General features: G+C 38.2%; 2 protein-coding genes across 3 annotated transcripts in view; one reads left to right on the forward strand and one right to left on the reverse strand.

Annotated features, from left to right (window-relative positions):
- Nucleotides 1-664: 664 nt before the first annotated feature.
- TRMT13 (tRNA methyltransferase 13 homolog) lies at nt 665-11,116 on the forward strand. 2 transcript variants are annotated; one of them, XM_042461697.1, is made up of 11 exons: nt 665-1,131; nt 2,726-2,772; nt 2,864-2,930; nt 3,758-3,820; nt 5,206-5,278; nt 5,999-6,105; nt 6,692-6,859; nt 7,198-7,264; nt 8,423-8,497; nt 9,501-9,924; nt 10,443-11,116. In XM_042461697.1, the coding sequence occupies exons 1-11, from the start codon at nt 988-990 to the stop codon at nt 10,636-10,638; spliced, it is 1,431 nt and encodes a 476-aa protein (XP_042317631.1). In that variant the 5' UTR covers nt 665-987; the 3' UTR covers nt 10,639-11,116. The 2 variants fall into 2 exon arrangements, with proteins under 2 accessions (XP_042317631.1, XP_042317632.1); XM_042461698.1 differs by having other exon boundaries at nt 798-1,131; nt 7,198-7,269; nt 8,428-8,497.
- Nucleotides 10,697-12,679, reverse strand: part of LRRC39 (leucine rich repeat containing 39) — a 10,837-nt gene continuing 8,854 nt past the window's right edge. The window contains exon 9 of the mRNA XM_042461699.1: nt 10,697-10,937. Coding sequence (XP_042317633.1) covers nt 10,894-10,937 — 44 coding nt within the window. The 3' untranslated portion in view covers nt 10,697-10,893. The remainder of the gene's footprint in view (nt 10,938-12,679) is intronic.

Here is a 12,679-nt window from a genome sequence, read left to right on the forward strand (position 1 = left end):
TTTGTTAAATGTTTCGCCTTCTCTGTCAGAGAGGTCTGGTGCCACAACAAACTACAAATCCCAGGATTCCATAGGATGGAGCCTTGCCAGTTAAAGCAGTGTCAAGCCACATTAAATCTGCAGTGCGACAGCAGCCTACTTGAGGGAATGTCCAGGACTAGCCAACCAATTGTGCTCCTATTTGGTGTTAAATGGTTGTTGTTGCCATTATTATTTCCATCCTGCCTTTCCTCCCAGTTCTGGACAATATCACACTATTATTAAGATTATTATTTTATATCCCACCTTTCTCCCAATATAGGGACTCAAGACTACACTGTCACAGCACTATTATTACACTTTATAAACTGCTCTGGAATTCTGGGATTTGTAGTTTTGTGAGGCCCAAGAGCTCTCTGGATGAGAATTTTAAATGCCTGGCATAGTGGTTTGAGTGTTGGAGTACGGTCCAAAACACACTGCAGAAATAATCCAATTTGAGACCTATTTACCAGACTCAGTGCTAGGGAATCCTGGGAACTGTCGTTTATTATAGCACCAAATCTCTCTGACAGAGAAGGCTAATGTCTCACAAAACTACAGTTCCCAAAATTTGCTAGCATTGATCCAAGGCAGTTAATGTCTCGTCACCTCAAACCGGGTTATTTCTGCAATGTGTGTTTGGATCTATGAAGCTGGAGAACAGAGTTCGAGTCCCAGCAAGGCCACTGGGATTCTGGGGATTTGCAGAAAGGAGCTTGAGGCTGGAGTGAGGCCTCCCCCAACCTCCGCATGGCCTGGGGATGATGGGAACGGGACTTCTTCGCTTTGGACTACACTTCCCATCAGGCCCCTGGCATCCCCTGCACTAGTTCCAAGGGAAAGGAGGCCCTCAGGGAAGGCCCAGGGAGGCTTGGGTCTGGCGCCCAGCTCTTTAGGGGAGGAGAAAGGAGGAAGGCCGAAGGAAGAGGAGGAAGGAGGGATTGGAGGAGGAGGAGAGGAGACAAAATGGCGGCGCCCTCAGAGCCCTCTTCTTCCCCTCAGCCTCATCCCGGGCGACGCTGCGCCTTCTTCGTGGAGAGGAAGAGGCGCTTCTGCAAGATGGTCCCTGCCCAAGGAAGGCGCTTCTGTGGAGAACATGGCGCCCAAGAGGTGGCCCCAGGGGCAGAACACAAGACTGCCTTCTCAGCCCTCTTTTTCACCCAGATGCCACTTTTAAGTGCTGTAGCTCCATCCTGTGCTGGGAGCATTCAGAGACATAGCCGTGTTAGTCACTGGATTCAGTACATAGAGAAGTCTTGTAGCACCTTTGAGACTCACTGGAAGGAAGAGGGTGGCAGCATGAGCTTTCCTAGACTTCAGACTACTTCCATAGATGCTTTTGGCCACAAACATCTGAAGAAGTTGACTGTAGTAGACTTTATTCCTTTCAGCATTCTCCTAGTGCTGCAAGGATCAAAAATTGGAAAAGCGGGATATAAATAAACTATTTATTATTATTATATCCCACTTTAACTGCTCCAGCTGCCTTCTGTTGCATTCTGGGATTTGCAGTTTAATTGGAGGTGCATTTAGAATTCTCAGCCAGAGAGTTCTTGGGCCTCACTGAACTACAAACCCCAGAATGCAACAGGAGGCAGACAGAGCAGTAAAAGAGCATAGAGGAATAGCAGCACTATAAGAGGATAGTGCGGTAATGTGTGGAAGTTTCAAAAGTGCTACAAGATCTCCACCCATTCTATGAATCCTGGGACACTCCCATTGCAGAAATAATCCAGTTTGACACCACTTTAACCGCCACAGCTCAGTGGTGTGGGAATTTGGGAATTGCAGTTTATTGTGGCACCAGAGTTCTGCTCCAAAGGGCTGCAGAGCTCTGGTGCCACAATAAACTGCAATTCCCAGATTTCAATTAGCATTGAGCCCTGACATTTAAAAGTGATGTCAAACCGGATTATTTCTGCTCTGCGGATGCAACGGGGGTCTTCTTTAACCTTTTCTGCTGGTGTATCACCAAACTACAGATCTCAGGATTTTATAGAATGGAGCCATGACTGTCAAAGTGGTGTCAGACTGCATTTTTTCTACAGTGTAGACGCACCCTCCACTTCTGTACAAGGAAAAGAAGTAAGAACATCTACAATGTAGAATTAGTGCAGTTTGACTCCCCTTTAACTGCCATGGCTCAGTGCTATAGACTTCTGGGATCTGTAGATTTGTGAAATGTTTAGCTCCCAAGCAACAGAAAGCAAGGCAAATCTTGGAGAAATCATTCATTTCTTTGCAATAATCCTCTTCCCCACAAGTTCCCATTATTTCCAGATGTGGAAAAGCCACTTTGCACATGCTCATGAGCATTCTGTACTGTACCATTGAGTTTGCTTTCTAGTGGTAGGTGACAGTATAGTCTTAGTGAGAGGTATTTATTAATTAAATAGGCATTTCCCCCCTCCTCATTGTACTTTCTTGGTGATTAAAAGATGCATCTGCTTCGTTGGTTACTATCATGCAGGTTTTCCCCTTTGACCGTTTAATTCTTTGTAAATTAATGTTTACAGTATGCAATTTTTAGGCACAGTATTGCTACCAAAAAGAGCTGTGCAACTGAAGCTAGCTTTCAAAGTTATGCCATGGCTCAAACTGATTTTTTAAAGCCATTTTAAAAAAACTTGTTTGAACAAAGACAGTGTACAGTATTTTAAGTTTAAAATGTTTCTTCCCCCCCCCCCTTTTTTTTTTTTCCCAGGAAGAAAAAGGCAGAAAAAGAATTCCCTGCCCTTTGGATCCAAAGCAGTAAGGAAGCTTTGTATGTTTGGAGGAGGGGAGGGTGGGTTTTAAAAAAGATGCATAGCATTACCAGTGTTCTTCCTATTTCTGTTTTTAGCACTGTATATGAAGATCAGCTGCAAAAACATTTGAAGAAGTGTAATTCAAGAGAGAAACCAAAGCCTGTAAGTGTACTTGGAACGGCATGAAAGAACTGAAGTGGTCTTTAAAAGGTGTAAGACAAGCAAAGCATTCTTAGCAGTGATGCTCTCATCTGCTAGTGTGCTGGTTAGATACACTCCATCCGTATGCATCTTTTGTGGATGGTACTTTATGGTACTCGCCAAATGTTTTGGATTATAGCTCCCCTAACCCCCGACAGTATTATCATTGGACAGGGATTATGGGAAAATACAGTCAAAAATTCACCATAGCCAATAAAGGTATCACTGGTGGATTTTTGATTGGATTTGCTATATGGACAACACGGCTACCCCAAGATGTTTTCAGGGACTATGGGATTTGTAGTTCAGATTTGGCAAGCACTTATTTGCCTTCCTATGTATAACATACTGAACACTCTTAAGGTTTTTTTTTAACCCGTTAACATTCAAAAGCAAGGACCATCTAAGGACCTGAAGGCAAAGGGTCAGATTGAGAATTCAACAGGAGAAAAATAAAAGGAATGATATCTTTAAAAAAAGAAAAGCATGTTGGTGAACAAAGGCTGTTTTCTCATTTCGGTTTTGTAGGCTGAATTAAAGAAAATAAACCAACTATATGATTCATCTTTCTAAAAATGTTATGTACTGAGAATTACTACAACCAGTGCCACTATTACAATAGCCTTATGCCATGATATGGTCAAGTCTCAGTGAAATGGTGGAACTTTTTATTGAACAATTTTATTATTAAAGTGTATGAATCTGTATAATTATGTTGCAAAACCCCTTTTCTGTTGTTGAATCATAAATAGACCATAATGTGATATTTATTTTATTTTTTACCTGAGGTCTACTTTGCCCAAGATATTAATGCAGGACTGAAAGATTCAACAGAATTATCTGAAGAACAGGTGAATGATTCTTTTAAATACAAGTTATTTGCAAATGTTAATCAAGAAAGATAGCACCTGTCAATTATAGTTTGGGGAAAGAATATGGCAGTAAAAATATAGTGTTGGTCAGTTGTGGGCAACTGCACCAGGGCCAGAAGCCAATTTTCTGCCTATGGCAACCCCCCTTGGGCTACACACTCCAAATAATACACCTAAATACCTATTGCTATTGACATGCTATTGATCCTTTGAGGCATCATGCCCAAGGGCCCTTTCATACTGAATTGTACCACTCTGATATCATTTTAAGTGTCATTGTAGTGTCCTGTAGAATCTTGTGGGTTTGGTGAAGCACTAGCTCAGTACCCTTCCTTACTTGCAAATCCTAGGATCCCATAGGATGTTGCCATGGCAGTTAAAGTGGAATCAAGGCATTATAATGGTGTGGTATGAAAGGGCCCCATGTGACTTTTGCAGAAAATCCAGATAGTTGCATCCATCTGCTCTTACCTTTCTCAAGCATGCATTTACAGCCTTACCTAGACTTATACACATTTTTGGGAATATGACATGAAAAAGATAATATCAGATGTGTTTTTAGTCAGAAGTAGATTCCACTGAGATCAGGGGGACCTATTTCCATGTAGATCAGAAATAGGCAATTGTAGAGGCTAGTCATAGGCCCTGTCCCTTTCAGTGGGATGCAATCCCTGAAAATTGGCTGAAAGCCCGTAAAAAATAGAAATGTGTTCTGGTTCCCATTTTGGCTATTTTCAGCCAGAGGAGTGGCAGGTCACCAGCTCTGAGTGATTTTAACTCCCATAGATATTTAGTTGTTTGCGGTGGCCTGGTTGGCTACAAAATGTTCTTGAGAGACTGAATATGGTCTGAAGTTTCTTTACATTGGTGTGTGTGTGTGTGTGTGTGTGTGTGTGTGTGTGTGTAGGATTGGGCCACAAGTGTTTTGGTAGCACACCAAATACTCTGTAACCAATTATAATGGCAAAAGTCACAAAAGGGAGCGACAACACACAACAGACCGCTTCCCAGTAATAAGTGCTAGTTATTGTAGTTTATGAGCTAAAAGAGAGAAAGCAAAGCACTGAGTTTTCTTGGTCCTGTAAATTAGGCATAAATTGTGTTTATTACCAAGTTGAAGTTAGTTTTTTCTTTTCTCAAGTAACTACGTTGGCTAATAGAAGAAAACTTGAATATCATGCCCTCTGTAGTAGTATGTGATCACTAGTATTAGTCTAATGGCATTGGTGTCAAAAAGATCAGAGAAAATTTGTTGGTGCTTATTTGGGCCTTGTTCTGCATATATTGTTAACCTTTTGATATACAGTAGCATCATCAAAACAACAAAATAATTGTTTATATGTGTCTGCTTGTGTATATTCTAGCAAGTGCCACTTTCTACACTGTCTAAAGAAGACTTAGAAGACCTAATTAGGAAGCTAAGAAGAGCAAGTACTAGTGAGTTTGTCATAATTTTTATACTAGCAGAAGTACCTAGATTTGCTAGGTCACAAACCCTTCATCCTTCTCCCCTACGCCAGTGATCTTTCTTTTTCCCACTCTATGTTTTGCTTTCTCATGGATCTTGTCCATCTTGGTGACCATTCAGCATTTATCCCTACTGCCTACAGTTCCCAAGCCTGCATATAGCTTTTTCTCTAGAGAAAGTTAAAGATGTTTGCCACCTAATGAGTAAAGATGTTGACGGCAAGCTATAGATAGGCTTTAATTAAATAAAATTAATCAATTTTAAAAGCAAAATAACCTCAAAATAAAGGCTGTCCAAAATTAAAGATAAATTTTGAACACCTTGTACAGTCCCATAAGGGCCTCTTATTATTCATGAAAAGTTTTAGCTGTAAGTTTCACACTTTTTGAACCGTTGTAGAAGTGGATTCATGGATACACGTTATCTTTTATTACAGGTTAGGTTTGTACTGGATGCCCAGGAGAAATCAGATACTTAATATTTTAAAAATACAAATAACAGATTGTCTTATAAATATGTACGGTTACAGTTACAAACTATTAACCACGAGCTATGTAAAATACTTGTTAAGCCATGCTGAAGTCTCTGATACAACACTGACAATTCAGCTTTAAAAATATTTTTACCTAAAACAAAGTAAATGGCAGCCTCAGTTGAAACTCATTAAAATGATTGCATCTCATTTACAGGTATAAATTATGTACTTAAGGACCAAATCCTTTGTCATCAGGCTTTACAAGAGGCTCTGAGTGACCCCAAAAATGGAGATGCAGCTACTAAACATTTGAAGCAACAGGTAGTGTACCTCTCAGAGCGCTATTTTCTTTAACACAATTGTCTCATTACTATTTCTTTACAAAGCACTTACTTTTGTATAGATTATACTTAATGTTATCAATTTAAACATTAGGAACATTATTAGAGATTTTTCAGAAATGTTCCTGAATGTATTGTCTTCCTTGAACCTCCCAAACTGTTTTCTGCATTATGGAGCTTTTGTTTACATTTACATTTGTTTGGACTTTTGATATGAAATAAATCGATGAAATAATTTCTAACAGTAGATTTGAAAGGCCATCGTCCCAATAGTGGGTAAATAACAGCCAAAATTATGCTCTCTGAATATGCTAAACATAATAAGTCAATAATTTCATTGCTTAGTCCCATCTCAAGTATCTATAGTAGGGTCCTTTGCACAAGGAGGTGATACCATGCAGGTATGAATCACAGAAGACAGTTATTTTTTGTTATGAGTAAATCATGTGTCTAGGAGGAAAGAAAAATAATAATTTAATAGGTTCTATGACAGATGTTGCTGATTGTTGGATATATTACTGAGATTACATGTACAATATTCAAAAATAATATTTTGACCTATGTAGGCTTCTATATTAGGTAACATGGAAAGACTGCATTTACTTCGACCGGGGAACTGTTTTGTCGAATTTGGAGCCGGACGAGGAAAGCTGTCCCACTGGGTGGATATAGCTATCCAAGATGCTCAAGATGTTCATTTTCTTTTGGTTGAAAGGGCAACTACAAGGTTCAAGGTAATACATGCCAGCTTTCTTTTTTCTGTTTTTCTATAAAGTTAGTGTAAATTTAATTATTTTTTTCCACTGAAATAAGTTTTCCAGTGAAATAAGTTGAAAAGCTAAAGTTAGTCATTCTTTTTTAAAGGCTTGCCAAAACACCATCACAATAATAATAATTTGTATTTGAGAGCCTCCTTGTGTCCCACTCCAGGAGAAAGGCAACATATAAAATAAATATATAAATAAAATAATTTTGGTTGCTGAACAGTATTGTTTTTCTGATACACAATATAATCAGAACTTATAGAGTACCCTAGTGGTTTCCATTATTTTATATTTTTTTTCCCCGACAGGTAGATGGGAAGCACACAAAAAGTAGTTTTGAAAGGCTTCAAGTTGATATACAACACTTGAACTTAAGTAAGTTGTTCATTCATTATTAAAAGCTTTGATTAAAGATTTCTTTGCGAACTCTTTGAAAAACAGTACAGAAGACTATAAAGATCTGAACAAATCTTAAAGGCAGGATCAATTATGTTAACCTTATTTAAGACTGAGAGACAGTGTAATGCGGTGGTAGTAAATTGGATTTGGGACCAAGAATGTTGTTACAGGTCTGTGAATATATTTTTTAAAGTCAGTTGTGAAGACTTCTTATTATTGTGTGCCTTCTAGTCATTTCTGACTTATTGCGACCCTATCACAGGGTTTTCTTGGCAAGATATGTTCAGAGGAGATTTGCCTTTGCCTAAGGCTGAGAGAGTATGATTTTCTAAGGTCACCCAGCGGGTTTCCATGGCTGAGCACGGATTCAAACCCTGGTCTCCAAGGTCATAGTCCAATGCTCAAACTAATACACCACACTGGCTCTAGACTATTGTGAAGACTACTTTGTAGTACTGTATTAGGCATACCATTTTCTCTTAGCCCTGCCACACTACTGCAGTGAAATACAATGCTGAATTCTTTAAAGAAAGTGTCAAAATGCAGTGGAGTTTACCACTCTGGCTTTTAAAATCTGTCTTGGGAGGGTTGGTAATTTTGATATTAGAAGTAACAAATATCCTTACGTTAGCCGCTTGCTAAGAGTGTTACAGTGTGTGATACGCTGGAGTGTACTACTAGTTCCCAATAAGTGGAAAATTACTACTAGACACTTCTAACAGTCTCTAATTTATTTTTTTCAAATCTTACTACTCTCAAACCAGGTCAGATACAGGAATCCATTAAATCTTATGGACTGAAAGCACTGTACACAATTTGATACATTTGACAGAATGTGTCTCTGATAGTAGTGAAAAGTTTGATAATACTGAAATGAAAGTGTGCTATTTTCATGGCCTGCTTGTGTACTTTCCAGATTGTAGTCCTTTTCCAGATTTGAGGAGTTGTAGTCCAAAAAGAACTTTTCCAGGCTATTGGAAATGGCTTGAACATGTACTGGTATTTCATTTGTATGTAATGTCAAAATGTCTCTTGAATACTTGATGTATATGGGTACCTATAGCATTCAGAAATACACAGACTGAACATACTAATTCTGGCTTGGATTCTTTTTTCCTTTTTCTTCTCTTTTAGGTACAGTACCTGTTCTTGCAAAAGAGAAGCTACCTGTTATAGGAATTGGAAAGCATGTATGTGGTGCTGCAACAGGTACAAAATGTACAGAGATGCAGTAGATATTCAAAGAGGATGAATTTGTGCCCTTCAGATATTTTAGGACAGTGTTCCCATCATTTCTAAATACTGAGTGAACTGGTTGGCAGTTGGAGTCCAACAACATTGGAGGGCCTAGTGAGAGAGAGAAAACGGAACAATAATTTTAAGAAGGTAGTTTTGCTTTAAATTACACCATCTCCAAAGCATACAATTTAGTGCTGCTTTGATTTATTCTAAGCATCAGTATTTCAGTGCCATTTCTTGCTATATAGCAGAGTGTATGGAGTATGTGGTTCTCCATGTGTTGCTGACCTGTACTTCCCATCATCCCTCATCATTAACTATGGGGTGGGGTGAAATATATGACACTCAGTTATAAGAACATTAGCATATTTGTACATTGTAGAAATGTTTGCAGTTTTCATATGAAGCAGGTGTTAAGACACTACACAAAGTACAGATATATTAAATTTCTTAAGCAATTGCATATTATGTAGTTCTGGGTAGTTCTAATTTTTATAGCCTGCTGAAGAAGGTCTCAAGGTCTTTCTTTTTAGCAAATAGAAGACTACCTTTTTAGCATCCTGTGACATGTTCCTTTTTCTCTTATGGATTCCTTTGGATGCTCCTCAGTTTTTGCTCTTTATATTGCTGATGGGAGTTAGAATGAGTCCATTAACATCTGGTAGACATTTGTTTATATGGCCATTTACTTCAGAACACACAATAACTAGCAATATTAAATTTAATTTTCATAATGTGAAGAAACAAGTTGGTAAGACTTAGCAAGTAAAATTTTAAATAATTTTGTGCATGAAACAAAGTGTGTACATTAAACTATCAGAGAACAAAGGTGTCACTATCTCAGCCACCCATGAAAAAAGTTTTTTGGATTTTGGATATTGTTTGGATTTTGGAATTCCAGAGAAGGGAGACTCAACCGTTAATCATTGTTTATGATGCAGACACAGTTTACACAATGCATATGTATTCACAGATCTTGCTTTGAGATGTTTAGCTGAAACCTATGCAAAACACTGTGACGAGAGAAAGGAAGATCCTGCTCCAAAACGCTTGAAGACTGATGAAACCAACAAAACAACTTATAATTCAGATGAAACTTGTATCAAATCTGTCTGTGGGAATGGGAGTCCTGTGGCTGGAATTGTTATTGCGCTCTGTTGCCATCACAGGTGTGACTGGAAGCATTATGTAGGCCAAGAATTCTTTACAACATTAGGACTTGGGGCAATGGAATTTAATTATTTTAAAAGAATGACAAGCTGGGCTACTTGTGGCATGAGAGAGACTGCAAGAAAAGCCTCTGTGACTGATACAAAGAATGAAGAGCAAAGCATTGAGACGGAAGAACATGAGAAAGATGGCAATAGTGTTGATTGCAGTTGGGATAGCCTTCAAGGGTACGTGATCCTTTTAAATACAAAAAAAATCCTGTGTTGTAAGTTTATACACAGTCACCTAAATGCAATTGCTATTTTAGCACTTGCTAACATTGATCCATGGAAACAATGAGATTTGCAGAAGTATTCAGCAGATAAATGTAGACTTTGGTATCTTTCACATATATAGATTAGGTGAGCTGTTTTTCTTACTAAAATGTATTTTGGAATTTAACGAAAATTACAAGGATTTAAAATAAATCATAGTCCACATAAATACAGAGTGTCCAAAATTATCTTTAAAATTTCAATCCTATATAGAACTGAAATTGTAAAGACAATTTTTCAACACCCTGTAGATACCAAAATAAATTAGTTCATATTTACAATGCTACCAAACTCTTCATTGCTCTTACATTGTAATGAAAGTGGAGTTGTCTGCTTGTGTTCTAAGTGTGATCTGTTTTGATCCTTGAAATGTTAGCATTGTTATACTCTAAAAAGACTTTCTCTCTCCCTTTTTTTTCTTTTGGTTCTAGGCTGTTAACCACTGAAGAACGAAAACAGTTAGGTCACCTTTGCAAACTGTTGATTGATCATGGTCGGATTGAATATTTACAGCAGAGAGGTTATGAAGCTGTTTTGCAGTACTATACAGACCTCAGTGTGTCGTTAGAAAATGTCCTTTTGACAGCTGTGCCATGTCAGTCTCCAATACCCCCCTCAACTGCTTAAAAGTGAAAAAATACTATTGTTTACTATTGTTAGACAAATAATTTAACAAGAAAACCAAGAAGTTCTAGAATTTTAAGGTCCAGGATTTTGCTTACCAAATTTTTATTCCTTTTACGATCTCCTCTGGAACCAGAAGAAGAAAACATCAGCTTATTCTTCAGCAATGAGAGAACAACTTGGCATTTGTTACAGAGAACATAAATGTAGCTCAATCTTTCTTTGCTTAAGAGAACTGTAAAGGCACAGTTGTTTTTTTCATTTGTCAGCAGCAGTATCTCCAATATCACTTTCCATGTTTTCTGAAAAAGAAATCCACATGCCAAGAAACCTACATTTATGTTTTAAAATATCATGGCCTTTTATTTATTATTTTATCTACCGGTAACTTCTTCCCTATACCTTTTTGTAAACCCTTTTCTACATGTTCTTAACTGCTTTTAAATTCTGCCTTTGCAGAGGAATAAAGCACTTATACTGATGATTGTACTACATTTTGTTTTCTACTTGCAAAGTATGGGCCAAGTTGCACATTTCAGTTAATGCATAGTTTGATACTGCAGAGGCTTCAATCAGTATTATGGCTAGAGCACAAAGGGAGTTTTTAACCCATTTTCTCAAGACATGGAAATTTGTCTCAGGAGGCAAACTGATGTTAATAGGGGAAGGACAAAGGGCTTCACACACACACCAAATCCTGGTTCTGATTTCTCTTCCCCATGTAGCTATTTAAATGGAAAAAAACCAAACAATTGCAATACCATTTCCCCAGGACTACCACTATCAGAGATATAGGAAGAGTAATTTTTAGGCTTCTCCGGTAACCTTGACATGAAGCCTCTTTCAAGAAAAGCTAAACAATCTGAGGCATGCCCTTTTATAAAATATAGATGCTGAATTAGATACCCTTTCAGACAAAGTTCTCATTAAAAACACAGGTGTGACAGGTGAAACTTTAAAAGAGGAGAGAAGAAATCCCAACCCACCAACAGCTGAAATCCATCCTGCACAGGAGCCAGACAAGACATCTCACCCTGTCTCCCTGCAAGATAGGGAGGATAGTGTCTGAAAGACACTAAGGCGGTTAAGGTTGGCTTTTTCCAGTTGTCTTTCTTTAGCAAAGCTGGACTGGCATCTTGTTATGATGGTGCAAATCCAACTTACACCATCATAACTCTCTTCTGGTTGTTGCAGAGATCAGAATTCAGTAATACCTATACAACAACCAAAATTCTATCCGATCCTCCTCCCACCAAGACCAAAAAGCTCCAACCAACTTGCCTTTGCTGCAGATCCTCCAACACGATCATTTCTTGGCTGATGGAGAGCAGGGGGAATGACAAAGAAGCATCCATCTATTTTCCTGTAGTTGGATGCACAGTTGTAGCATCTTCTAAAGTACTCCTTGGAGGTCCTGGAAGAGTCCTATCATGGCATCCTGCTACAGGAAAATATTCTTCGCTGTTCCTCCTGCTCTCTACTAGCTAGGAAATAGCTATGATGGAGGTCTGCATCTGGAGCAAGGTGAATTTGGGTGGGTGTGTAATAAATAATAAATAATTTTTTTTATTTCTATCCCGCTTTTTGCCAGGCAATCAAAGCAACGTACAACAGGTTAAAATACATCCATATATACATAATACCCCCCTTAAAACAAGATTAAACAATGTAAGATTAAAAACTACATATTAAAACTGACTAAGCTAAATAAAAATCATCATGGGCAGAGTTCGCTGGATGGGAAGTCTTATTTGTGGCCGAGCATTTTATTCCGGGAAGGTTTGCCGGAAGAGACCATCTTAATGGCCTTTTTAAAGCTCTCTAAATTGGTAATTTGACGGATCTCAAATGTGTGGCTTAATTGTATTGTAAGATGCCCTCTGATCCAGGCCCTTTTAAGGAGGAGAGGAAAACTAAACACATTGCAAACATTCCCTATCCTAAAATAATCTGTGAGATCTCAGGGAGAAATGTCTTCATTTCCACTATGCAATTCTTCTTTGAGGAAAGTGAGATACTAAAATATAAAGGCTTAAAATATTGC

Source organism: Sceloporus undulatus, chromosome 4, assembly GCF_019175285.1.
Source record: "Sceloporus undulatus isolate JIND9_A2432 ecotype Alabama chromosome 4, SceUnd_v1.1, whole genome shotgun sequence".
NCBI lineage: Eukaryota > Metazoa > Chordata > Lepidosauria > Squamata > Phrynosomatidae > Sceloporus > Sceloporus undulatus.